Source organism: Ochlerotatus camptorhynchus, unplaced genomic scaffold (assembly GCF_037179485.1).
Source record: "Ochlerotatus camptorhynchus isolate MF236.1 unplaced genomic scaffold, CSIRO-AGI_Acam_v1.1 ptg000136l, whole genome shotgun sequence".
In the NCBI taxonomy this organism is placed as follows: Eukaryota; Metazoa; Arthropoda; class Insecta; order Diptera; family Culicidae; genus Ochlerotatus; species Ochlerotatus camptorhynchus.
In genome coordinates, this window is record NW_027040626.1 from 1493104 (window position 1) to 1520974 (window position 27871).

General features: G+C 40.5%; 1 protein-coding gene across 7 annotated transcripts in view; it reads right to left on the reverse strand.

The window, feature by feature from the left end:
• Positions 1 to 5304: 5304 nt before the first annotated feature.
• LOC135700419 (protein tolkin-like) overlaps positions 5305 to 27871 on the reverse strand; it is a 94858-nt gene continuing 72291 nt past the window's right edge. For all 7 annotated transcript variants that reach the window (XM_065220919.1, XM_065220917.1, XM_065220916.1 and 4 more), the window contains exons 4-12: positions 27045 to 27278; positions 26514 to 26923; positions 26299 to 26444; positions 21648 to 21849; positions 20936 to 21197; positions 20665 to 20870; positions 8310 to 8956; positions 7773 to 8207; positions 5305 to 7713 (exon numbers count right to left, since the gene is read on the reverse strand). In XM_065220919.1, the coding sequence (XP_065076991.1) occupies positions 7390 to 7713; positions 7773 to 8207; positions 8310 to 8956; positions 20665 to 20870; positions 20936 to 21197; positions 21648 to 21849; positions 26299 to 26444; positions 26514 to 26923; positions 27045 to 27278 (2866 nt within the window). In that variant the 3' untranslated portion in view covers positions 5305 to 7389. The remainder of the gene's footprint in view (positions 7714 to 7772; positions 8208 to 8309; positions 8957 to 20664; positions 20871 to 20935; positions 21198 to 21647; positions 21850 to 26298; positions 26445 to 26513; positions 26924 to 27044; positions 27279 to 27871) is intronic.

Below are 27871 nucleotides of genomic sequence, written 5' to 3' on the forward strand. Positions count from 1 at the left end.
ACCGACATATCAATGACCATATAAGAAGAGAAATTTTATACCGGCAGCAATTTTCAACTTTAATACATTGACCACAACTGGAGCCAAATATTTGCATGGATTGCAGTGACCGCCAGCGCTACGAGTAAGTTTTGGGTTTTGTAGATTTACGAAAAGCATATCCGTAAGAATAAAATAAAATAAAGGATAAGGAAAAATTATTTAATTCAATTGATAAAACCAAGAAAATATCTTGAAACAATATTTAAGCGAATTACAGTTGAGTCGAAAACCTTTTAAAAAACTACAGATCTTTCGGTAAATTTCATTTTCCATATCGACTTCAAAATTACAGTTCTCCGGTAAAGTCGATTACAAATCATGCTTATTTTTTCGGTAAATGTTACCGATCGTTCGGTAAATTTGACAGCTAATTTTGCTGATTCAGTTTACAGATTTTTCGGTAATGTTCTCGATTACCGAAAACATTACCGACCGTTCAGCTGTTGAGAATTCGGTAAATGAATTACCGAAGTCGGTAATTTTTTCTAAGTGTGTAGATCATGAAAGTCAAAATGAAAAAAAAAAAATGTTTATTTCGTGGTGGAGGAAGTTTCCTCTACCAACCATAAGGAATTTTTGTATCCATTATGAAAGACTGTTCATGACTATTCAATATGGAAATGTAAACAATCAAATTAATAATCTAATCTAAAGCATTTGCAAGTCATCTTAACCTAAAATTGTTGTCCTCTGAGCCCTGTATGTTTTACAGTCAATTTTCAAATAACTATCACCTTTTATTTGGAGGACAGTCATATGGATGCTCGTCAGTTGATGACGAGTTCAACCATAAGGAAATCATCTGAAATTCGACAGCATATTGTTAAAGGGCTCGAGCAATACAATAATCAGTCGAAGTATTGCGGATGCTTTCGTTCAGTGTAGTTGCAAGGTCCACTCGGTAAAATGGATCGTCCCGCTGGTAGGGCTCTCAAAGCCGAACTGAACCTATCACTGAAAAATTGGACAAATCATATATTGATTGAAAACTAATCATTTTAATAATATACCCAGTTTAATCATGCTGGCTTTCTAAAAACTAATCAAAGTTGATTGAATTTTAGTCTCCTCTGAGTAAAATTTAATCATGTTCATGATTATTTCCATGAAAGTGTTAAATATGATTAACAGTGCAAAATCAAACGTCAAACTTGTTCGAAACCTCGTTTGCGTTTGTGATTCCGGGTGTGCTGCGATGGAAGAAGTGTTCGGTGCCATCGGTGAAGACACCACGGAGGTGCTTAAAGGTAAGATATATAATTAAAAAGAAGCCATTTCTCCATTAGTGCCGGACAATTCGCTCGTCATCATTAGGGTCATTCGTCAAGGAATAAAAATCTGGAAGTTGTCCGGATCTTCATTCATCAATAAATGATTGTTTGATATCGAGAAAGCTTGCGGAAAATCTACTCCGGAAGCGCGGAGTGGGCGAGATTTGTGCCGCATCGGGAATGGACTAGGATCATCCAGCCGTTCAATTGTTGATCGTATAATGTATTCTAATTTTTGATTTCAACGAGTCTGACTCTGACTCCAGCCCAAAAATTGCTTTAACTGCTTTCTATTTTTTTTTTTCGTTTCTTACAGACCCAGTGTTACACAGGAAACCACGGCAACTAGGATAGAACGACGGCAGTGAGGCTAGAAGTAGGAGCGTCCGCTTTGTTTCAACCAAGGCTTGTGTTTTTTAATGTATAGAAATAAAATACAAATGAATTCAAGATTTAGATGTTCTTCTATAAACTTTATCATGTTTTTCCACACACTTATCTTTGTTTGCCGAAATGGGCACCACCGAGCAGCTTGCGTTGATTAGAATGTATTATTGGGATGATGAATAATTAATTTTAAAATGAATAAATCTCAATGTTAATTTTATCACTGCAACATTGAAAAGTAAGCATTGCATGATTATTTCGGATTTATTCATGCATGATTACTGGCAAACTAATCTTGGTTCTGACTGAATAAGGCAAAGCGGAAAATTGCTTAGTTTTTAAGCATTTTTGATTTCATTTATATTTGAGTGTATGTATCGAATAGAGAAAATATATTGTCTTTTTACTTTGACTGTAAACCAGTTATTACTCGCTGAAGTAAATGTCTTCATATCAGACCTATATAATATCAGACCTATATAACAGTGTCGACTAGGATAAATTTTCAAGTCCAAATTTTTCACCGGTGATTACGTGCTTTTGGCGTGAATTTTAACGGCGTAAGTTGATTTTGGTGAAAAGTGCAATAGTGAGATTAGGAAGATTTGTAGTGCAAAACGTCTAATTCACCGTGGAAGTCATTTCCTTTTCCCATTTATGGTATTGCGTTGCGTGAAAAATCGTTTTCCCCGTGAAGTTGGCGCTAACCATTTTATTTTTGTGAAAGAGGAGCGTACTTTTCAATTGAGTACGATTATTTCAACAGACAATTGAAATAAAAGACTTTATGTTGCCCCCCTTTTTTCTCTTTGCATTGTATGATTTTTAATACAATTTTCTTCTCATCAATAGCAACAAAAGAGGACCCCGATAAAACACCCTTTTTGTGATCAACTGTGGCACCCCGGTGGTAAAACTGACAATACCACCTTACCGCTTTGTGTGCAGCTGACATTTTGCGAGGAGGAAGAAAAGAAGCGAACACCAGAAATTGCATTTCGGTTTGCGTGGTGATCGGAGGATCAATCGTTAAGTGCATTTTGTTGTTGCTCTTTGGTGTTGGACATAGTGGTTGCTGCTTTTGGTGCTGTTGATCGGTCAGCCAGTCGGAGGTGCATAAAGAGTTCATCGACCTTTACGAGCTGATGACCTGCCAGTAAAGTGCGAATGTTGTTGATTTGGTCGAGGAGATTCGTTGTTGCTGCTATTGCTGTTCGACGCCGCTTTTACTCTGCGTTGTTGCTTTGCTGCTTGCTGTTGCCACCGACTGCATCCGAGGGCATCGAAGTTTTGCTGTGGTTTATCCGGACCGGCATTTGTTAGTGCTGTGCTTTGGCTGCTGGTGATTTTTTTACATTGCATTTGTTAGTTGATTTTTTTTTACCGACGACATTTCGGGGAAATTGATTAATTTTTACTTGCATTTTGTGCTTTTATTTGTATAAAAATTACATAATAATTACTCCGCTGATATATATAAGATTGTTAAGCATTTGTTCCCCGGTCAGAGTGTTAAACATTTGGCCTATAAACAATGGATCATTTTAGATGGCTGAGTTTTGAGCCCACCACAGTTTTCATTTGGCGCTACTGTATACGGACGAACCAATGTAAAATACTGTGGTAGCCACAGTACGGTGCTGTCAAAACCTCAGCATCTTCAATGATCCATTACTGATGAATTGAAGAAAATGTATGACGAGAAAGACTCTGACGTCATACATACTTATAATTTTTGGACCCGGAGACAGGGGCAGCACGAGAAGTCCGAGGATTTCGTGCTTGCTGTGAAGCTATTAGCTGAATTGTGTGATTTAGGGGGTTTTAAGGATTGTGACATCCGTGATGCACTGGTGATCGGAACGTATGATCGACAATTGCAAAAAAGGTTGTTTGATGAGGATGACTTAACGGCTGCTAAGGCAGAAAAGTTGATATTGAACGAGAAGTTGTCTTCGGACAGGACTCGTTTCGTGAACCGTGATGAAGAGAGAAGAGGCAGTGTAGTATCTAAGTTGGGCAGACGTACAGAGCGTGGTCCATCCAGGCAAGCTTCCCGTTTTAGAAGCAGAAGCTTTGACCGCGACCGTTCTTATTATTCTAGAAGCAGGAGCGGAGGTAGGAGATATGGAAACAGTATTCCAGAGAAGCTTTTTACGTGTTCCAATTGTCATTTGACCGGACACACACAAAAATTCTGCTTTAGGTTAAAGAGGAGGAGTCCAAGGAAAAGTCCTCGGAAAACAAACCTTTTGTCAAGTTCATTGGTTCTCCTAAACCTCCGTCCATTCAAACATCTGGTATTTTCAACCGGTTGAAAGAGGATTTGGCTTCCGATACTGATGACGATGAATCCCCTTGTATGATGATTGCTGCTAAAAGTAGAGTGAACGAGCCATGTTACGTGGAAGCATTGGTCCAGGAAAGATGTGTGACTCTGGAGGTTGACTGTGGATCCGCCGAGAGCGTGATTTTCCTACGAAATTTTAGAAAATGCCCCATCGAAGACAGTAGTTAGAAGCTGTACATGGTCGATGGCAATAGACTTAGCATTTTGGGGAAAGTAAGGGTCACGGTACGACTGAATGGAATCGAGGGAGAACTTTATCTGATCGTCCTGCAGGGAGACAAGGGCTTTGTGCCACTGATGGGTCGCAGCAGGTTAGATATTTTCTACAGTGGATGGAGGAACACCTTTTCCCGTATAGTGTGCCACGCGTGTTCCAGAGGAAACATCAACCAAACCGTTTGTTTACTTCAAAATATGGATTTTCACAACGCAAATTAAAGCATTTTTCATTGAGCATCTTGCCAATTTCCATCGGTAATTGTCTTATTGTACGATTTTCTACAGATCTGAACCTAAACTATTCACACACAAGAAATCTGGATGATCATAACCACTAAGGCACTATTCTAATTTTCCATTTTTCTCAACAAAAATATTCCAGAAGACCAGCAGGATCCTTGCAAAAACGAAACAGAATTAAATTTTTCAACTGTAGACCAAGTTTTGGAGTATCTCAGATGAATGCATTTATCAGGAAAAGTGAAAAAGTGTTCCGCTAGTTTTCGATTTCAGGGCAATTCCAGAAACATCCTCAGAAGCATACTACATGATATACATATTAGAGAACTTCAAAATGGTCCACGTATTTTTAGGAACAATATATAAGATCCGAGAAATGAAAGGAAATACCTAGGATTTCGGGGAAAGTTCATGCAGAGATAATAAAGGGATAATAAGGTTAAATCTGAAAACTTCCATAAAATGTTTGGCACTTTAGGGAAGATTAGAGGACTTCACTGTGGTTCCATCCGCTTCAAGATTAATAAAGATTATGAAAAAATGCTTTAAAGAAACTGAAGGCACAATTAAGAAGTTTTAAGATCTACAGGGAAGCTAAGAAAACTTGAGATCTTCAGACAAGCTCATAGATCTTAAGGTCAGTCCCAAAAACTTCAAGAACCTCTAGACTTCACGAGAAACCTTCATTTGATTTCGAAAATCCAAACACCCATTTAAATCACTACAAAGGGCGAAAACGAAGTCTACAAGGAGGCGGAAGTTTATGATAATGTTCGAAGGATACTATAAAAGGCGTTTTATTTCTATTCCTATCGATGATTAATTTATTGAACTACACTCATGACGCTCTTTAAATATATTCAGATTTTCTGTCTTTGTTTGTCAAAATATTTATTGTTCGAACATACACGCTTTTTTAAATTTTTATTCTTTGATTTGATTTTATACTTACCTAGTCTCTAATCTTAACTAACAATTCGATAAGCCAAGTTAATGTGGTTTGTCACTTTTCGCTTTAGTTTGATTTTCAGTAAACATACATATAGATACAACGTGTGAGAGTGTGTGTATGTTCTTTTTCATCCCTAGAGGAGAACAGATTAGGATCCTATTAGCAAATTCGCTTGTTTGAGATTCACGAATTGATATGAACTTTCAATAGCTTACAGCATAATTCTCGTACTTGATAAAACAAATTGAGAAAGATTCGTTTAACTTAATGCTTGATTACTCTATTAGATCGATTGGATATGCAGAAGAGCAGATGATTGATTCCACCGACAATTGCTAAAGGAGGAAATCTTTACTTTTATCGTTTTCTTAAATATTCAAATACTTCTAGAACTTATCTTGAAATTAGAGAAGGTTTTTGAATTATTTGATGATTTCTTAAGCCTCATCCAGAGAAAGATTGTTCTTAACATTTAAACAATTGTAAGTGTACCTAAATATATCTATTATGGCAAGTTTTTCCGTATTTAGTTAATAAGTATTCAGTTGAGAAAAACTAAATCTAGCATCATTTGATTATAGCCTATGTGAATGATATGGCTAATGTTTAAAATAAGTAGGAGATACTGGTAACAGCTGCCTAGACCAATAATAAATTATTTGTCTTTTGTTTTGCTTGATTGATAAGCTGCTAGTATCTACAAATTTGGCATCGTATTGCATTCATGTGTGAGGAATTTTTTTGCTTTTTTTGCGATAACATAATTTTTTAAAGTTTCCATATTCTCATGATCGTTATTCGAAATTGTAAGATTTGATTTGTAGTTATAACTCCAAGGTCTATCTTGAAATTAAACATATGGCTGCTAGGGCATTTTGCGATTCATGAATGGTCGTTACGAAACTGAGCCCATGTAACTGCAATAAAAAGTGTTCTTTGACCTTATCAAGTCGCTACAGTGTCCGTTCCTTTTATTGCAACAACCCAAAATGTTACATTAATAATATGTATGGAAATTTTGCATTTCGAATAAAATTATACATATACATTTCCACTGAAGCTTATACAGCCAAAAATTGACAAATACAGCGAATATTTGCCTGCATAAGCTAGTCTGCAGCTAACATGAAATCAGAATGTTAAATTGAGATATGTACGCCTTTCTTTGAAGAATGCAGCTCAATGCCCACAACATGGAATTTGTGAATGTGCTTCCAAAATCAAACGGATACTGAAGGGCCAAATAACACGTGTCATTTAAATTTGCAAATGCAGTGTTCGGAAAAACTCAAAAACTCAAAAATCATACAAGAGTTTATTCGCCTACGAGTTTTGCCTTGCAAAATTCAACAACGCAATAATCACAGATGAGATTCATGGTTAACAATAGCTATATATTTTGACATTTTTCATTATTCTTGATATTTTTGCATTTTTGATGACTAATAAAACATACAATTGACGTTTGAGAGGTTTTTATGAGCTTTATCTTGGAATGAATTGTTGGTGATGTAAGTGTGAGTGCGTGAAAATAAATGAGAATATCAAGCGCGGCTTTTGGGCTCAATGAATGAGATTTGAGAATGATTTTCCGAACACTGCAAATGATGCACAATTCGTAAAGATTGAGTAAGCGGAAATATTTCAAAATGTTATGGATAGGAGGTTTAATATTTGACAACAAAAGTTGTGTCATGGAATTTAGAATCTTCTGCCTACTATGTTTTTTTTTATTGACTCCTTCCGACATTTCGTTTCCCAACCCAACATGTAACGTCGCAACGTCAGTAGGCCTTTCTTAACTTTTTGAAATACTTCCGCTTACTACGTTCAGGCATCACAGTCACTTCCATCTGTCACGTACGCAACCGCCGTGACTGCACACGCTATTTGGTTTTGCGTCGCATGCCGACGCGTCTAGGCCTATTTCAGTCGATCGCTTGGGAGGATCGTATCTCGTTGCGCACCGAGATGCGCACTTTCGGGTTCAGATGCCGATGGTGGACGTAAATTTCGTAGTCGTCGTCCTCGTCCTCGTCCGCGTCTTCGTCCGCCTTGATGACGGTGTTCTTGAGCGACCCTGGAAAGGGCGTTATCTCGGCGCTGTCCACGATCTCGTCGTCCTCCGATTGGCCTTTCCCAAAAGGGTTGATCGCAACGTACGATGCGGAGAAACCCTTGAATCCGACCGTATCATCGGAACGGAACCGAACCAGAAGTGCTTGGTTCATTGAAACAATCTCCGGAGGATTCTGAATGCAGGAAATGTTGTTATTAGCAGCTTTTAAAACCTTACGCCCGTATTACTTACGCTATTTCCGCAGTACTTTCCGTGCAGTGGACCACTGGAGTCATCAAGGCCTCCGTACACTTCAACGAAATCGTACGAACACACCCGTTCCTCCTCGACGTCAAATGTCAGGAACTTGAGCTGCACGTTCTTATTGCTGTCCGCTTCAATCGACCACTCGCAATCGGCACCGTTGTCGTACATTCCCGTCCCAAACTTGGCATGGGAATAGATGTGCTTCACCTTATTAGTTGCTCTCAGATGACCACCACATGCCGTGGAATGGCTGGCGAAGAAACCTTTCCGCTGGACACTGGTATCGGTGTTGAAGGCCATGTACATTTCGTTGGATGTTGATGACAGTGGGTGAGGCACCTTTGCTCCACAGAAGCGTCCCAGAGCGTAGCTTTCCGGTGAGTCGCCGTCGTAGATTACAATGTGATCATAGGCACATTCCTAATAGAGCGAGTGTTAACAAAGAAAACATACTCAGAGTTGTTAATGACGTTAAGGCGTTAATGTCATAAACAACCCTCATCAATCTGACTGTCAACTTACTTGGTGAGGCTCGATGTCGAATACGTTGAACACCAATCGGATACGATGTCCTGGGGTTGTTGTAAAGTGCCATACGCAATCCTTCTTTGGTGGATAGTAGTCCGGATAGTTAGGACTGAAGATCTGTCCATTTGGTGAAGACACCTCATACTTGCAACCTCCCTCCTTACAATCGTGGCCATTGTCCTGCATGGTGTACCCATTGTGACACGAACATACGTACGAACCTAGCGTATTTTTGCATTCGTGTTGACATCCACCATTGTTGACTGCGCATTCGTCCACGTCGGTAGAGAATATTGCAGCAAATCCAGTCTTCTGGATAGTTTTGTCCGACTTGAACTCCACGCGCAGCGTGTTGCCGACGGAGGTTATAATTCCGGGTAGTTTGGTGCCGCAGTAAACTCCATGCTTATTCACGTTGTCCTCGTTCAGTTTGGAGTAAACCGCAACGGAGTCGTATTCGCATTCCGATGCTTGGTAGAAGGTGTTGCCCTCCAGGTCAAAGTGAGTAAAGTTTAGAGTGATCTTGTGCTGTGGCGGGGCAATGATTTCCCAAACGCATTCCTTCAGGATGGGGTACTCGTTCGGGAAAGATGGTGAAAGGATTGTTCCGTTAAGTTGCTTCAGAGTTCCTCCACATGCATCTGTGAATGATTGAAAGAATAGAAGAATACACATTATCATTATATATATTGAGCAGTTCCAGACAAAATAGAAAAAGAAAACAAATAAATTTAACTGTTTTTTTTTATCGGCAACGATTCACATTTCCATTAAAATTTGGCCATTTTTGATCTACACACTTAGATTTTTTTGCCGAGATGGGCACCACTGAGCAGCTCGGCATTTTATTTTGCTGGAAATTCAGCAAAAAATATGTTTGTTAGCTGAGATCTCGGCAAAATTCCCGTTTGTTAGCTGAATCTCGGCATGTTTTTCACTGAGATCCAGCAAAATAAAATGCCGAGCTGCTCGGTGGTGCCCATCTCGGCGAAAAAATCTAAGTGTGTAGAATGGATTCCAATTGAGCAGAAGAACTGCCGAATGAATTAGATGTTGCCATATTCTTAATGGATTTTAGCTCATGATTTACGTGACAACTTCTGTCGTAGTCGTCGTAGTCGCAATGTCGTGATTTGACCTCAGACTGGCGTCTCTGAACCTTTCGAAGATGAGCGTACGCGATTTATCCAGTATCTGAAGACCAGCCAGGCGGTGGATCTCAGAATTTAGAGACCACAGAGGACTTTTGAGGATCATCCTAAGGATCTTGTTCTGGATCCTTTGGAGTTTGAGGTCATGAGACTTGAGACTTAGCACAGCTCTTCTAGATTGGCGTGCCATACACAATGACGGGGAGGATGATTTGCGTGTGGACGGCAAGCTTGTTTTCAACGGGAAAGTGTGGACTTTCTGTTGATAAGGGGATAGAGGGACCTAATCAAGATGTTACACTTGGTGGATGTTTTGTGGCAGTGTCATCCACAAACATATACAAAATACCACCAACCGGAAGGAACATGACGAAAGAGACTACCCTGGGGAACCCGAGCATCAACGTTGAACGTATTAGAAGGTGGATTGTTCAAGAAATCATGGAATAATCTGCCAACAAGTAATTTTTGATGATCTTAGCAAGGAAGATCGGGAAGTTGTATCGATGCAGCTTGTACACTAGGCCATCATGCCAGTCATTGTCGAACGCCTTCTCAACGTCCAAAAATGCCATGGCAGATGTCTTGGAAACGGACTTGTTCCACTTGATGATGTTAGTAATCCGTGCGATTGGTGAATGGTAGAGTAGCCTTTCCTAAACCCGAATTGCTCTTTCAGATAGATATTATTATCATTTGAAAACACCAGCAGACGACTGCGTATCAACCTTTCGAATAGCGTCGAGATAGAGGACAAGAGGCGATGGCGATAGCGATAGCTTTTGGCACTGGTAGGGTCTTTGCCAGGCTTGTGGATTGGAATAACTGTCGTATTAAATGCACAGAGCCAATCACTTAGTTTATGAATACATTCGCCTACCCTCACATATAGTTCGTTTATTGTCAGCGGTTTGAGTTTAGACGTCAAATAATCAATATAAAAGTACCCTACACTGAAGGGTTGTCAACCACTTTTCGAATTTTATCAAAAGAAATATCCCGCTACAATAGGAGCTTGCCTGGGATTATGGAACAGAATCGAAGTGCACGTTAAAGTTAGTTAAAAAGGCATGTTAATTGCAAGTAGTACGGATAAGTGTTTATAGTGTTCCCGTTAAGTTAAAAATGTATGACGTGCATTGGCGTAACTACTGGGGGTGCCAGGGGGGCCAGGCCCCTTCCAGAATTATCTAGGCCCCCTCCAGAATTATCTAGGCCCCCTTCAGAATGTTTGGTGTTTGTTTTTGACTCACCGGTATTTTGTCAAGCTTGTTAAGTTCAATGCTACTATTTATCAGTGATTAATAAAATTGAACCACCAACAAAGATTTTTTAAAGTCCTTTATGTTGATTACTTTTGTTATGTTCTGGACTAGAAGAAACAATTTTGAGAAATTATATTATATCAAATCGATGGCAATAAGACGTCTTCAGGCCCTACAAATTGGCCATGAGCCCAGAAATTTTTCTTTATCTTGTGGAAACTTCGTAAAACTTCAAATAGAATTTCTGGGAAGCTCGTAGAAATTAAGTAAACTTGGTAGAAATTTTGGGAAATTCATAGACCTTCAGAAAAATTCGTAGAAAAAAGGAACTTGGGAAAGTTCTGAAAACTGCGTAGAAGTAGAGAATTCATTTAAATTTGAGGAGCTTCGTAGAAGTTAAAGGAACATTATTTTATTTTAGGGAAGCTCATTATTGATCGGGAACCTCTACATAATTTCAGTTTTTTTAGCCTCATGGACTTGGAATAGTTGTGGAAATTCAACAGAAAACTTTGTAGAAGATTTTCGAATTTCGTAGCATTTTGAGGAGCTTTCTAGGTGTTCAATAATATTTGTAGATGTCTTAGGTGTCTTTCCAGAAGCGCAAAGATGTCCAGAGATCTTTGTTGAATTTAAAGAAATGGAAAAAAAAAATATGAAATTTGGAATAAATTCAGGGAACATCGTAGAAGTTGAGGAAATTTTGTAAAACCTAAGTTTTGTAGACGTTCAGGAAACGTTGCATAAGTTATAGGATATTTTTTCAAACATCCATTCTAGACATCAGGAAATATTCGAAAGATCTCCATATAGTCTAAGGCATTAGTAAAGTTCACTGGATATTTGGTAGGTTGTAGGTTGATCAGGAAGTACTCAAAAGTTTTCCAGCTAATGGAATCAGATGGAATCTTGATTTTATGGCCATATTTGTACATTCTCTATAGGGAAGACCCGTGACTTGGTGTTTTAGCTATATTGTAACAAATTTTCACTCCAGCAGCTAAACTCCGGGCAGAAATTTCTATTTCTGCATATACCTAATATGCATAAATTTCTTTCTTTTTGATGAATTGTATGCCCAGAATTCAGCTGCAGGATAGTTAGCATGGATCAGCACTTAAAAATTCCGTGCTTTTTTTGTGTATTTTTTTATTACATTACCTGAAAAAGCTCTTTCCATTATAACTTACGTGTAAATAATAAATTGATACAAAACGGGTTTACCCCAAGGGGTAAGTCACTCAGCACATTGTGATTTATCTTTGCAATTTCAAACCAAAACATTCAAGGTGTCACCGGGTTGCCGGGATGGGTATTTTACAAACAATCGTAGCTTGCTCTATGACCGGCACAATCGGCACACCTGCTGCACACTTGAGGCACACTGACAAAAAAAATGACCCAAGAATGGTGTGCTGAGTGACCTACCCCTTGGTTTAACCACAACTAACTAAATTTAAAATATTAAAAACATCCCAAATTTTGTAAAAATAAGTTAAAATACTATCTAGTTATAAACAGGATCACAATCATGCAAGTTTCGAGTTCATTCTTTTCGATTAGAAATATAGTTAAATCTTGATTTTGTTAGTTAGTTCTTAAATTAAAAAAAAATGTTCTGGATAAATGCTTTATTACTTTTTTTCACTTCAAATATCAGAATCATGACATTCAAAATCCGGTTTCTTAAAAACCTGATAAAATTAAATTATAACCTGATTATTCACAATTTTTTTCCAAATGTCCAGGTTTTTCGAAATTTTTGATTCCTGTTTTCTTACTTTCTTATCTCGAACAATTTTTCTCTCGAGAAATGCTGTGAGTCTCAGAATCTAGGTAAGTTTACTAAGATCTTGAATTACGAATTTGGAAGACCAGGAGATTAAAAACTTGTCTAAGCCTATGACATCGATTTTTTTTTAAATCCATTAAATTTATTGTGAACAAAATTACGTCCACATTTTTTAGAAGGCACATTTATTTTGTGGAGTTTTTTTTAAACTTTTGATTAGGTCAAACATACGATTAGTATAAAAATTCTTATTTGTTTTTAATATTAATGTGCTAGAATTTTGATGAAATGACTGTCCAGGGAGGATATTGCAATTTCATCCTAGTCTTATAATTCATCTAAATTCGTTGACTTTTATTAACATTTGTATTCGAAGAATTTATGCTTACAATCTGTATCAGAGATATCCTTTTTTATTAGTTACAAAATCTTGAAAACATATGGGTTTGGGATCACAAAACTATTTTTATTTTAACATTGACAATGTTAAGAATTGTGCATCTGCAGCATATGCATGTACGTAATTAGTGGATTTGTTAGTTATTTCGACGCTTTTTAACAATTTCTTGTTGAAAATCAACAGCATTGCGATGCGTAGAAATATATCTGATCGACTGGTGATAAAATTATTGAAATTGATCCAGGAGCAGCTGAGTTATTAACGTTCAAAATCTTTCATAATTTCGTTACATAATCCATTTTCAGTTTTCACAACGTGTACCCCCATATAGAAATCATCCACATAGTCCTACGTCAAAAAAATGTGCATCTTGAACATTTTCCTGCGTCGTAAATGTATTAAATTTATTCTGTGTGCACTTTACCTTGAAACAGCCAGAATTTTATAAAACTCCTAGAATTTAATTTTGATTCCTAAGTATGAGATATGCCTGATGGTTATATATTCAAAATAAAAAAAAATCTAGTTACAAAATTCATGAAACTACCTAACCCTGAGAATTTTCTTAAGTTTGAGATGCTTACATTTACAAGATACGGACTGTGATTTTATTACAAAAAAAAATGAACAAACGATCATTGCTTGTTCGAAATCAGTAAGCGTTTAAGGCTCTCCCAATCGAGGTCCCAATCGTTGTTATGGAATAAATATAATCACAATTAATTGTTTAAAATAATAGTAAGCCTCAATGTCATATTATTGGTCACATAAAAAAAAAATGTACCCAAAAATAAGTTGCCTTGGACGCAATTTGATTAAGTTTTTATTAAACCGTAGTTTTGCAAAATTAAAAAAGTGCAGCAGGCCCCCCTTCGGCCCCTCCAGATAATTTTCTAGCTACGCTAATGATGACGTGTAAAAAGAAGTTAAATATCAGTACGGGAGCACAAACTTCCAGGCAAGTACAACGAATTTGAAGTCTCGATCAAAGGTCTGCCGCATTGACTGAACCGATCGAGAACGTTGAGCATGTTCAGGATGATGCGCTGATTCAACCCGGGACTCATGAGCAGTTCAGTGGAGTCGTTAGTTCGCTAGTTGACAGGGATCCGGAGACCCATCAGGAAGCCCTATCTCAGAGTACGCGGCGCTGATGGAAAACGATACCTGGACCTTGATCGAGCTGCCAGACGTTCGGAAGCCGATTAAACGTAAATGGGTCTTTAAGCCCAAACAAGATGCGAACGGCAACTTGGATCGGTACAGGCACGTTTTTTCGTGAAAGGCTATTCACAGTGAAAAGAGTGGTTTATGATGAAACTTATTCACCAGTGTGTAACGTGCCAGTGTGGTGTTACTCCCAGCACTGATGAGACTCCCGTCTTCAATCCTCAGGGTCGGCACACTCTCGTAATCATCCCTCGAACCTAGAAAACACTTACACTTACTACGGACAAAACTCCCACTTTATTCGCTTTTATTCGTACTGCTTCCTTCCCACTTCACGGATGGTCAAGAACCTAACGTCTCCCACTTGCTTACTGTTCTACTCCTACCTTGCGCTAGTACTGTTTGCTTCGTTGTCTTCGGGGCCCCTTCACCTGCCACTGCCTTTGCCGACGCTTCACTTCTTAAGCTGGTCCTGCTTCTCAACGTTGGTCAGGGGTGGTCGTTCTCCTTTGCTTCCTTCTTCTCGCTTCGCTTGTTTCGGCTGCAACCTTCAGTGGACCCTTTCACCTATCCCGTGCGTCCCTCGAGTATGGTGACAGACTCGAGGCTTCAACAGCCCCGTGGAACAGTTGGCCTGCATGGCTTCGTGGTGAACACGGTTAACTCGGGGAACAGGTTTACGACCGTCGATTCAACACGACCGGCGTTTGGCGTGTTTGATTATATGAACGAAGAACGGCCTACCGTAAACTTTACGGTGAACCGCAAGGTCCTGTAGGCGCGATGGAGAATTCAAAATGGCGGTTAGTTAGGCATACGAACGGTCCTCAGGAGGCGACGGTCGGGGCTGGTTTGGGGTTTTTCCATGACGGTATTTACCTGGGTGTAACAGTACGTGGCAACTTCCTCTACTCTGTTTAACTCCACTCCGAAGTTTACTCTCACTTGACTCTGTTTATCGTCTACTTCCACTTGATTATTATGTATAGCTTTCCTGCGACTATCGTCTGCAAAGATCACCAGACTAATGATTGTGCCTATTAGTGAACAAATTCTCCACGCAATAACCCCCATTACGCCACCCCTATGGCCGTCCATTCATGACTGCATACAGCGTCCTCTGGCGGTGGCTAGTGGCCTTGTCCTACATTTATATGGAAGTGTCTCCTACTGGCTGCGTCCGTGGGCATTCTGGACGTTTTACCTTTTACAAACATGTAAACCTTTTAAAAACAAAATCTTCGAAAACTACACGCGATTAATCTCACCAATCTTGGACGCAACACTTAAACTTGTTACAAGTAGTTCGTCATAGTTCCCTGCGATACCTTTTTGCCTTGTCTGCCAAGCACGAACTGTCCATTGATCAGAAGGACGCGACCACAGTATTCCTCCCAGGAGAATTGTCGGAGGAGATCTACATGGATCAGCTTCCATGTTTCGAAAGGTCGGATCAACGAAAGCTGGTGTGTCGACTGAACAAAGCTCTTTATTAACTGAAACAGTCCAGTCTTGTCCGGAATTCGAAGCTTGACGCGGCACTTCGGAGCTACAGAATGACCCCATCGAAGTACGATCCATGCCTGTACTATCGACTCGAAGGCAATCGAACCCTGTTCGTAGCGATCTACGTTGATCACGTGATGATCTTCTCTAATGACGGAGCACTTCAAAACGAATCTGAGGAACACGTTCCGCATGAAAGAGTTCAGGACAAGTAGCTGTCTCGGAATCCGGATCACACGTGGACGAGCAACTGAGTCGCTTCAATATGAATCCTGGACCCAAGCACTGGGATGCAGTAAAACATTTGCTCCGATATTTGCGAGGTACATCGAAGCTCAAGTTACGATACACGAAGCAAGACGATCCTGAATTGACCGAATTCTCGGATGCAAATTGGGCTTCCAACATGGACGACAGGAAGTCCACTAGCGGCTATATATTCATGCTTGATGCAGCAAGAGGCAGCCGACTGTAGTTCTCTCAACATGTAAGGCGGAGTATAGGAGGCCATGTGGTGATGCGGTTTGATGTTACAGCTCGGATTGCAATAACCCATCGAACTTCACTGCGATAACCAAAGCGATAAATGCATTGCTAAGAATGGAGGATACACACCACGAGCCAAGCATATTTACATCCGACACCACTTTATCCGGGACGCTTTGAAACAGAATCGTTCAGCTGATCTATGTAAGCACCGATCAACAAATAGCGGATGGTCTGACGAAGTCGCTTGAACGGATTAGCCTAAACTCTATCCAAAAATAAACATTGTAGCCAGATAAGTCAAATAACTGGTTTACGAGAAAATTAAAAAAAATGGTGGAGATTTGAAATACAGACACGTTACGTTCAGTGTTGCAGAGTATCAATATCAATACCCACAAAATGCCACCTGATATCAGTATCAGCTCACACAGTTAGAATATCAATATTATTCGCCTCAATGTCAGTGCGCAAAAAATTCTTTCATCCAAACGAAACCTCTACAAAAAAGAGTGAAGCTCCGTCAGCGGTAAACTCAAAAGACGATCAGCAGAATCAGAAGCGAGAGGTTCCTGCTGGGCTTAGTACTTCAAAACCTGCAACCAGTAAGGAGGAACAGCAGTCAAACTTCTGTATTCGGTCAAAGTCGGGTAGACAGATACTACTCTCAACAGCGGTAGTACTGGTCTATGGAAAAGCGAACAACTCGTACCCTTGCAGAGTTCTTCTTGACTCGGGGTCACACACAAACTTCGTTTCGGAACATTTCGCTACGTTGTTGGGATTGAAGAAGCAACCTACTAACTTTTCGATCGGTGGGTTGAATGAAACACAAACGAAGGTTCGATTCAAGATACACACGCAGCTGGAATCTAGAGTAACTGACTATACTGCTCGTGGTACCGAAGATAACTGGAGAGCTTCCGGTTACAAAGATTGATTACAGATCGATCACGATTCCGGGTGATATCGAGTTGGCTGACCCGAATTTCGGAGTTCCTGATAAGGTTGACATGCTGTTGGGTGCCGAAATATTCTTGGAGCTGCTGAAGTCAGGACGTCTACCAGTACCAAACTGTGCAGTGGTGCTCCAAGAAACCCACTTTGGCTAGGTTCTTAGTGGTTCAATACCTGATGAAGGACCAACTGTACTTCATTCGTTCTGTGTGTGAGCTGAAGAAGATATTGGAGAGCTTGTGAAGCGATTCTGGGAAATCGAAACATATTGCGATTCCGAGTAGCACCCCGAGTAGCACACTTCCGTTAATAAAAGTTGCAGCAACTTGTTTATGACTGAAATGATAAGTCGTAAATAAGTTTCTACAACCGATATGTGAGAAGCGTGCTACTAGGGCAAGATGTACCGTCAAGTTGGAGTAGATCGAAACGATAGGCGGTACCAAAAGGTTGTAAATAGATACGACAGCAACCAGCCGCTCTAAACGTATGATTTGCAAACGGTAACATACGGATTAGCTTCGTCTCCGTCCACGATGGCGCTTCTTCAACTAGCCAATGATGAAGAGCATCAGTTTCCACTAGCTGCAGCCGCAGTTAGGAAGTCCTTCTACATCGACGATGTACTGACTGAAGCCAACACACTGGAAGAAGCTCTAGAGCTGAAGAATCAGATTATCGGACTACTGGAGAAGGGTTGCTTCAGAATGCACGAGTTCTGTTCGAATTCAGAGGCATTACTGGAGGATGTATTGGAAAACATGCGGGAAAGTGTTATCAATATCGAAGACCCAACCATCAAGTCATCAAGACTCTAGGTGTAGCTTGGTGGTCACAGGAAGATTGCTTCACACACCCTCGTTCCAGTTAACCCTACAGTTGAACCGAATCGACTCACAAAGAGGTTGATTCTCACCCAGATTGCGAAGATTTTTGATCCATTGGGTTTCGTGAGCCCTGTGGTGACAGCAGCGAAGTTGATCATGCGGGAATTGTAGTCTCTCAATTTTGATTGGGACGAACCTGTGCCCACTGAAATGGCGAATCTTTGAATGGACTTTTGAAACGAACTGCACTGTCTAAATGAGTTGAAGATAACGAGATGGATCCTTTCTGAGGAAGCATGTGCTGTGGAGCTCCACGGGTTTACAGATGTATCGGACTTGGCATTTGGCGCTTGCCTGTACAGCAGGTTGGTGAAAGGCGATGAATCGGCTGATTTGAAGCTGATTTGCAGTAAATCAAGGATTCTTCCGAGAAAGAAAGGAAAGCAGAAGGAGATCACCACCCCGTGAGCGGAGCTGTTGGCGGCTCTACTTCTAGCAAGGCTTACAGTGAAACAGTTGGATGCCCTCGATGTCCAATTCGAATCCGTGGTACTTTGGAGCGATTCACAGATAGTATTGTGCTGGTTGCGCAAATCACCCGATTCTCTTGCTGTGTACGTTGGGAACAGAGTCCGAGAAATCCAACGATCGACGGATAATTTCGCTTGAAAATACATCCCTTCCAAGTCGAATCCAGCTGACACGATATCCAGAGGCATACAACCCAAAAATTTGGAGGCGCATGAATTATGGTGGAATGGTCCACCAAACCTTCGATATCCTGACGGGCGATTCGATGAACCGCCACCTATTCCGGATGAGGAATTGCCGGAGCTTCGTAGCGTTGTGCTTGTGACGACACGTAGACATCCGAGATTAGAACTTTTCGATCGAATAAGCCGATATAGCATCATCCAAAAAAATCATGGCGTATGTTGTTCGATTCTGTGACTACGTCAAGAATGGCAAGAAAACTTTGACCAAGGGACTGCCTACTGCATCTGAAATGACACGAGCGAGCACGTTGATTGTCCGTATGGTGCAGAATGAAGATTTGGAATCGGAAATCAGCACGCTGAAAGCAGGGAAGGAGTTCAAATTTCCAGTACGTAATTTGAATCCATTCGTCGACGAAAGTGATAAAGTCATACGTGTGGGAGGTCGATTGAAAAATGCAGCCATTCCATATCAACATAAAAATCAAGCGCTGTTACCCGAGAAACACCCAGTGACGGTAACATTAATACGATACCTGCATCGTACGAATATGCATATCGGGCAGCGAGGTCTCCTAGGAATTGTTCGACAGCAGTACTGGCCGCTGAATGCGAAGAACCTGATTCGAAAGTTGGTTCATCAATGTGTTCCTTGTTTTCGGACGAAATCAACACGATCCTCACAACTAATGGGGAATTTACCAGACTACCGAGTGCAACCTTCACCAGTTTTCGCACACACTGGAATTGATTTTGCTGGCCCATTCAAGATTCAATCGAACACGAAAATAAGGAATGCTGCAGTACTGAAAGGCTACGATTGCGTGTTTGTATGCATGGCTACACGTGCTCTACATCTTGAAGCTCTCCCGATTTGACGTCCGAAGGTTTCATGGGAGCCCTTCAACGCTTCGTAAGCCTTCGAGGACTCGTTAAACTGTATTCTGACAACGCTTCCAATTTTGAAGGCGCTAACAACGAAATGAATCGACGGGCAACCCTGTTCCAGAAATAACAGCATCCGCTGAAGCTGAACGAATTTTGTGCCCAGAGAGCGATCGAGTGGTCATTCATTCCGCCACGCAGTCCTCATTTTGGTGGAATTTGGGAAGCCGGCGTAAAGTCGGTGAAATCGCACCTAAAGCTGATCATGGCAGAACACAAGCTGTCATTTGAACAATTTGCAACTGTGCTGACACAAATTATCAGGTATCAGATGACCTGAATGATATCAGTACCATTACTCCTGCCCATTTTCTGATCGGTCGTGAGTTCCAAGCAATCCAGGAACCGTCGTATGAACATATTTCACAAGGCAGACTGTCCCAGTGGCAACTGGTTTAAGACATGAAGCAAAAATTTTTGAAGTAGTGGATGCGAGACTACTTGCACGAATTGCAGAAGCGCGCGAAGGATTTCAAGGTCACCGATTACCAGGGGGGAGCCTTGGTCCTCATCGTAGATGAGAATACTCCGCCACTGCAGTGGCAGCTAGCTCTAATCATAGAGTTACATCCCGGCAATGACGGCCACGTCCGCGTGGTTAGTCTTCGAACGAAGGATGGAACGATGAAAAGGGCCGTATAGAAGATCTTTCTTCTGCCCTTGGACAACGAGAGTCATCAACGAGACGAGTAGAGTTTTGAAATTCCCAATTCCAATGGCCCGGAGGATGTTGAGTGTAGCAACGCTGCCAACTTTTTTACCAACACACCTAAACTCTGTAAAGTATGCAATAAAAGACAGTCATTTTTTTCTATAGCAGAATAGACCAGACGCGTTTTCTTTCATTCCACGCGGAAGAAAATTTCCATTTACAGTCCACTGTTTCCCCCGAGCTCGTACAGTAATATCAAAGCCCCGCCTGATATCATGCTTACTACGACTATCAATGTCGGAAGGGAAATTCAGTGCTAGATCAATAAAGAGATGCTTGTGAGTGTTTTAACAAGTTTCAGCAACCAAAATTACCAAAATTGTAGTGAGAAAGTCTAAAATTTGTTTGTGTTTGCTCAAAAGCTGCCATTGATTAAAAGTTTTAGAACCATTGTGTAGTTCTTAGGATTCTGCTGTACTTACTTTCACACGACTTCTTATCGCTGTGCAGTTCATATCCGATGTAGCAAGCGCACTCGTACCCGCCGAGGGTATTAATACACTCGTGTTCACATCCGTGGTCCATTCGTTCGCACTCATCCACTTCCTTCATGAAGGTTGCTGAAAAGCCCGCCTTCTGCACCGATCCGTCCGATACAAACTTGACAAACATTTTGTTTGTGGATGACCTGTGAAAATACACTCAATTCCAATCACCATTCTATGTTTGGAGCTTACCATCGGCTTAGCTCACCTCATATCCGGTGGAATCTTGTACCCACAAAATACTCCAATGACGCGGGAATCTATTGAATCACCGTCCCGCACCTCAACGTAGTCGTACACACAGTTGTCGTGGTTTTCCACCTCGAATGATTGAAATTTAAGTGCCACCTGATAGTCCTTCGGAACGGTGATTTTCCAGATGCACTCTTTGTTCGGCAGATAGTCCATGGGGTAGTTGGGTGATTCGAGCCGTCCTCCACTTTCCAAATTGACATTGCCACCGCAGACCGCTGAAATGTAGAGACATAGGTATAGTAGGGAGGGAATGGAAACTCAGCTTTTGTTGACTATAGCCAATAATCCAAATTAAATGGTTGAATGTTAGGTATGCTCAGAAATTCACATGAGCAAATAAATCATAGCAAATGGAAAAAATTGTACTTAGACAAAGTTGGATGAATTTTAGTTAACTAGAGTTTAATATAATCAATGTAACAAAAACGATCTACAAACATTTTTGACGACAAGTAAATAAATAAATAAATAAATAAGTAAGTAACTCTACGAATTCGATAATTAGGAAATAAGTAATGATAGATATAATTACATCAATTGAATACTAATCTTTTAAAAGTGCATGAAGCTACGAAATTATGTAAGTATCTAATAAATGAAAACATCCCTCCATGCATCAGAATGAACACATCTAACATCCAATCACAACCGTGGATCCCACTCACCCTCGTAGCTGGCAGCAAATCCTCGCATGTTGTTCTGCCGGAACGTGGTTGTGTAGGTGAGCAACATTCGGCTACCTGTTGATTTGATCAGATCGTTCACTTTGCCGGAGCCGCAGAATTTGCCCAAAATCGGTGACTTGTGCCAGTAGCCGTCGCGTATTTCCAGATAATCCGAGCGGCAGTTGTTCGATTTGAAAATGTCCTGTTCGTTGGGGGGAAGAAGAGTAGGGTATGAGAGCAGCTCAAAACGAGGGTCATAAAAACCGTGCTAAAGTGAGTACAAATTGACAAAAACAGAGCCGAGCACACGCGTATCGTGAAAATTAACTTGCAATCAATAAAACTGATACGATCGGCAGGCGACAGGATATATCTTCCCCTACTTGCCACCGTTTGTGAGATTTTACGCTCTGGGTGGATTTGTAGATGGATGGATGTTCGATGATGGTGGGAAGTATAAACGAATCTGATTGAAATTTAAATTTATGCAGATTGAGTGCGGTGCGTCGACAGTTTGCCATTCATTGGATTCTGTTGCAGATTGCTATCGAATGTTGTACACAGTAAAGTATGGTTATCAAACTAGGACGGTTCCGGTTAATGTTTATTGTTCTGATGAATGCAAAGCTTTGGATTGCCTGCGCTTTCCAGTTTATTGGAATTTAGGAAAATGAAATTGAATTTATTGGGAAACCACGGAATGCAAGCCTCGCGGCTCGATAAAAATGACAAGCTACGGTTTCCGCAGAAAGCTGTGAATGGAGTTGTGGAGAATGGTTTTGCTGAACTTTCCCAGCACCAGAATCCTGAAAATTGAAAGTCTCAATCATTTGATTGACAACTTTCAAAAATGTTGAAGATTGCGAATCATTTCGCTTGTCTCAGAATCATGTAAATTTTCCTTTTCAATGTAACTGAGAGACTGTGCATATTTAAAAAAAAAATTACAGAGCGAGGATTCTTGTTCACTATACAATACATCTTAACACTATAGTCAAAAGGTACAATAAATGCTTTATCTTCCGCTTTCCAAAAAGCCTCCTCCATCAGAACGGGAGTCGCTTCCAGTGGTTTCATTGTATGGCAGATTCGCCAACGGGGATCTGAGCGCTTCCATTGCAGCAATGGACGCAAAACTCTATCTATTCATGTGGTGAAACATTACAATTTCTGCATTCTTTGAATGCAAATCGGTGATAGAATCTTACATTTCCCAGTTGGGGGTACGTAGACAAGACATATTCGAGACGTTTGGATGACTATTCGTTCGCGAGAATCGAAGTTTAAACTCATTGCTCATTGGTCATTTTCACATGTTCGTCTAGAAATGCAATATAGTCACTTTTCATCGCATGCTAAAATCAATTATTGTAATCGATAATCAACCTCTGAAACCATGATATTTAAGCTACGTTACTCGGGCATCATTGCCAAAGGATTTTTGCCACAATTCTCTATGATCTCTATAATATATGGACCAGAACAAGTCCTTCGATCGAGGAGTTTCCTGCATCTCGGACCACGTGTTGCAAACTACAGCTTACACGATCATATACATACAATTTAGATTTGAACTGCACAGCGGAAACATTTCGTTGCCGGATCAAACGCAGCCTGCTGGACAGGCAATAAGCAGCCTGCATCTATCTACGAAAATCATGAAAGGAGCGATGTATGCTGTTTTTCAATAGGATTGCTCCGGATGTAATTTTTATGTTCCGACTGCACATCTGTTAACACTCCGAATACGATGCCTCCGAAAAACGTGTAACGGCAAGTTTGCAATGTCATAACTTAGCCATTTCATAATGAATTTCAAAAATTGTGGTACTTTTAGAATTCCTAGGGTTTGTAGATGATTTCTGTGGTATTTGAGAACTTGGCACTGAAGAAATCTACAATCTAGTAGTAGTTTAAAAAGATAAGCAATTATCGAAATTATTTTGAAATAACTCAAAAGGTTCGACAATGATGGATGGATGGATGGATGGATGGATGGATGGATGGATGAGACTTATAGAAGTATCTTCACAACACCATACAATTTTAGAAGTTCTGAGTCAGAACTACCTTGGAATCCTATCCATAACTACTATTACTATACTACTGTTGCTCCTCAGCCCTCCTTTGCGCTATGAGGAATCTGGTGACCAAACATATTTTCATTATTTGGAAATTTTTGTATTAGTATGTGCCTACATTAATCATTGAACATCATTTTGAGATCCTGAAGTCTTCTAGGTTCTCCAAAATATCCTGGAGATAAGATCTTAATGTTTATACACTTAATGTGATTTGATACGCACGTTCCATATTCAACGCATCATCCAAGCTTTGTAAAGCTTCCTGATAATATCACAGAATGGTAGCAATATGTGCAATAATGCTTTCCAAACTATACTGGAGCTAAGATCTTGAAGTTCTACAGGCTTAATGAAGTCTTGAACAATGTTCTGAAATTCAAAAGAGCATCTTGATAATATGCACACCATCGAATGGTAAAAATAAAGTTCTGGACTTCCTCAAATTGTTATTAGTTTAAATTTCATTCCAAAGCGTCTATGAGTTTGGCAGCACTGTATCAATTTTTAATGAAATTGTGTGTGTGCAAAGACTTTAACTAGTTAAGCAAGTTTGCATGTAGTTCATTTCAAGAGCCGCATGTGAAAGGGGCATACAAGTTTTTTTTGTAAACATATATGTGTAGGCCCTTTTCTCGCCAACCGAGGGTCGCTCACGCAAACCAACAACGGCCCTTATTACCAGTGTCACTTCATGGTGAATACGAAGTGAAGTAACCAGTGCCACTCACGTGGAAGTGATTTCCGTGTAAATCAAATGGGAATCACTTCACCGTGAGTAATAAGTTGTCACTTCACCGTGAAGTGACATCGGTTATAAGGGCCAACATCATCGGGAAGGGGAAAGTTTCCCCTTCCCGGAGATATTGATGGTTTGCGCTGGTATTATATGGGTTGCAAGAAATGGTCAATGAACCTTTTTATATGAAATTGATGGATTTTTTTTTAAATATTTAAAATAAAAAAAATTAAACATCGAAAAACAAAACGTTCAAAGTGTGAATTTTTTCAAAACAACATCACTATTGGAAATTATCAAATCTATCAAGATATTTCAACATGTGAATATGCTGACAATACCCAAGTAACCAATCCAACCACTAACTTGCCTTTTTGCAATATAAGACTAATGCATGGCTAATATGGGACCTCCCTTAGCTCAGTACATAAAGGCGCAGCTACAAAGCAAGACCATGCTGGTGGTGCTTGTGTTGGATTCCCGGTTCGTTATAGGATTTTTTTTTTTCAGTGTTCACTCGGCTGTCGACAGAAGCAGACTACTCTCAATGTGTGTCACGCGATCGTCTGTTTTCTCGGCAGCAACCATTGTGTGGTCCTCCTCATTGTTCTTCATCAGCAGTTCTTTCAGTCGATGCGTCGTCGACTTTGGAAAGCAACCGTTTCGTGTTGAATGTGTGAGTGCTGGCCACGTTTTGCGTCCATTGCTGCAATGGAATCGCTCTGACCCCCGTTGGCGAATCTGCCATACAATGAAACAACTGGCAGCGGCTCCCGTTCTGGTGGAGGAGGCTTATTGGATAGCGGAAGATAACATGTTTATTGTGTTGTACCTTTTGACTATAGTTTTAATTTGTATTGTATAGTGAACAAAAATCCTCGCTCTGTAAAGTTAATTCGGTTGTGCCTTAATATCAAATAAATTAATAAACCAAAAAAATAATAGGATTTTTTCGGGTTGGAAAAATTCTCGACTTCCCTGGGCATAGAGATGATTGTACTTGCCACATAATTTTACTAATGCAAAAATGGTACAGGCTCGAGAGCTCTCAATTAATAACTGTGGAAGTGCATCTAGAACACTAAGTTGAGCTAATATAAACATAAACTAATATGCGATAAGTAATAAGCCTGAAATGCGTAGAAGAAGAAGGAGAAGAAGCTCGGCTAATATACGGCTCGTAAGCCCCATAATAGTCGTATGTCTTAATCTGCAAAGAGAAGAATTTCCCGGCTTAATACTTGGGTCCACTGAAAGATGGGTACATTCTAATAATAAAAAAAAAAAATCAATCGTTTATATTTATTATCGCATGTATTAACGGAAAGGATACAAATTTGTTACGGGTCTGCAAAATATGTGCATGGAAATTTTTGAAAACTATTTCATAAAATACGAGGGAGAAAGAGAATCATTTGAGAATATTTCCTTACTGAAAACAATTGGATATGAAGAGCAAGTTGAAAATTACAAGACTTTATCATAACCCAAAGTGATGCATTCTGCAACCTCGAAGCTAGTCTAAATCCGATTTGAAAAAGCGGTTCCTTGTATGTAAAAAAAATATTAATCATTTTGGTATCACTTGATTCAATAAACTCAAACCGCGTCCACATTTTTTCGCCCCCAAGCCATCAGACGATGGAAATTTCTCTTTCAGCGATAATCCACTATAAATCCACCCCCACCCAAGCGCAATTCATGATTGAACGGAAGTGCAACATATAGGATTGAGTGTGCTTTGGGCATAAATCACGCAGGGCCAGATAGGAATAGGGAGGATACAAAAAAAAAAGTAAATGAAGAGCAACCAGGTATGTAGATACGTTACCAGATCGGTGATGTTGAGCACGATTCGTTCACCGTGCGTGGCAGTTATCCGCCACTCGCATCTTTCCGGCTCGATGGGTGGATTCGACGAATAGTAGCTGGGTGAAGTAAACGAAGCCGAATTTTCCTGGAACGTGCGACCGCATTCTGAAACGAGAGGCAAGTAATTCTATTAGCAAGGATTTGCTCGTTCTGGGAATACCAAACAACACAAACTGGCACATTTGTAGAGCAAATTCGCCTGCGAAATGTCTCCTTCGCTGAGTCGCAACCGCTGACCAATTTCGGGACGCTTACGGCCGGGCATTTCAATTGGGAATATCGTATCCAGATAGGTTCCCTTGGAGAAGGTATTCCGGGCGTAATGCATGATCGAATCGTAGTCGTAGGGAAGTCCTAACGAATTCACCTCGTCTTCGGTCAACTTGTTGAAATTGTACTCCTGACCGACCATTATGTTGTTCTTCTCGATGACGACATGATTTTCGCGATCCGGCCGGGTGTGCTCATGCCAGAAGCCAACGACGTGCCCCAATTCGTGTACGACAATACCAAACTTGTCACAGTTTTTCCCAATCGAAATGGCCTGTGGTCCATTGCCACGTTTTCCAACGAACGAGCAACAGCTGCAATGATATAGCATCGAAAAGCGGCATCAATCATCGGAATTGGAAGCCTCGTCAGCAGATACACAGTGTTATTTTTCGCTTTTCGAGGAAGTGGAGGAGGACGACCATCTAAACTCACCCGCATTGGCGCTCCGTGAAGACTATGTAGTTGGGATGGTCGATTGGATTGCGCTCAACGAATTTGATGCACGTGTAGTTCTCCCAGTGGCGCATCGCCTGTTTGAATAGCGCCTTATGCAGTCCACTGAAATTTCCATCGATTTCATAGGGAATCACACCAAAGTCCCAGATGCGCTCCTTTTTGGCCGTTGCTGCTCGCGTTACCCGGTGGTGAGGTGATAGTAGATCGGTTCTGTAACAAATAAATTGAATAAGTGATATAATCATATGCCTGTAGCTGTAATTTAACACTTGTTGGGTAATTAGTTATACCTGCAGAATATAACTCATCATAACAACGCAGTCAGTTCTCATTGAATATTAATGTGCGTAAGTACAATCTCCTCCAGCACGAGCAGGCAAGCGTCAGTAAATAATCATGTGCGTATCACCGCACACGGGAAAACACACGTTGTTTGCCCAAACGTGTGGTGTGCAGAAGCCATAAATTTAAAAAGTAAAACATGGCCGTGGGATGTTTTCATAAATTATCCTTTGATGCCACCCACGCAGTTATCAGTTGCCACCAACAACGACCCGGAACACCAAATTGGAACATGTCCAGTTAGCAACCCACAACCGGTGGAATCCATTAGCGGTGCCGAAATGTCGATCGGTTATTTTAGGATTAATTGGTGCCTGAGTATCCGGTGCGATGACTGATTTGCTGACCGAAATGAATAATTTATTGGTGCCATTTGAATACTGGGATGAAGGAAATCAGCTTATGTGTTCAATATTTGTAGATTTTTTTTAAACCTACCTTAAAGTGATAATGCCAACTTA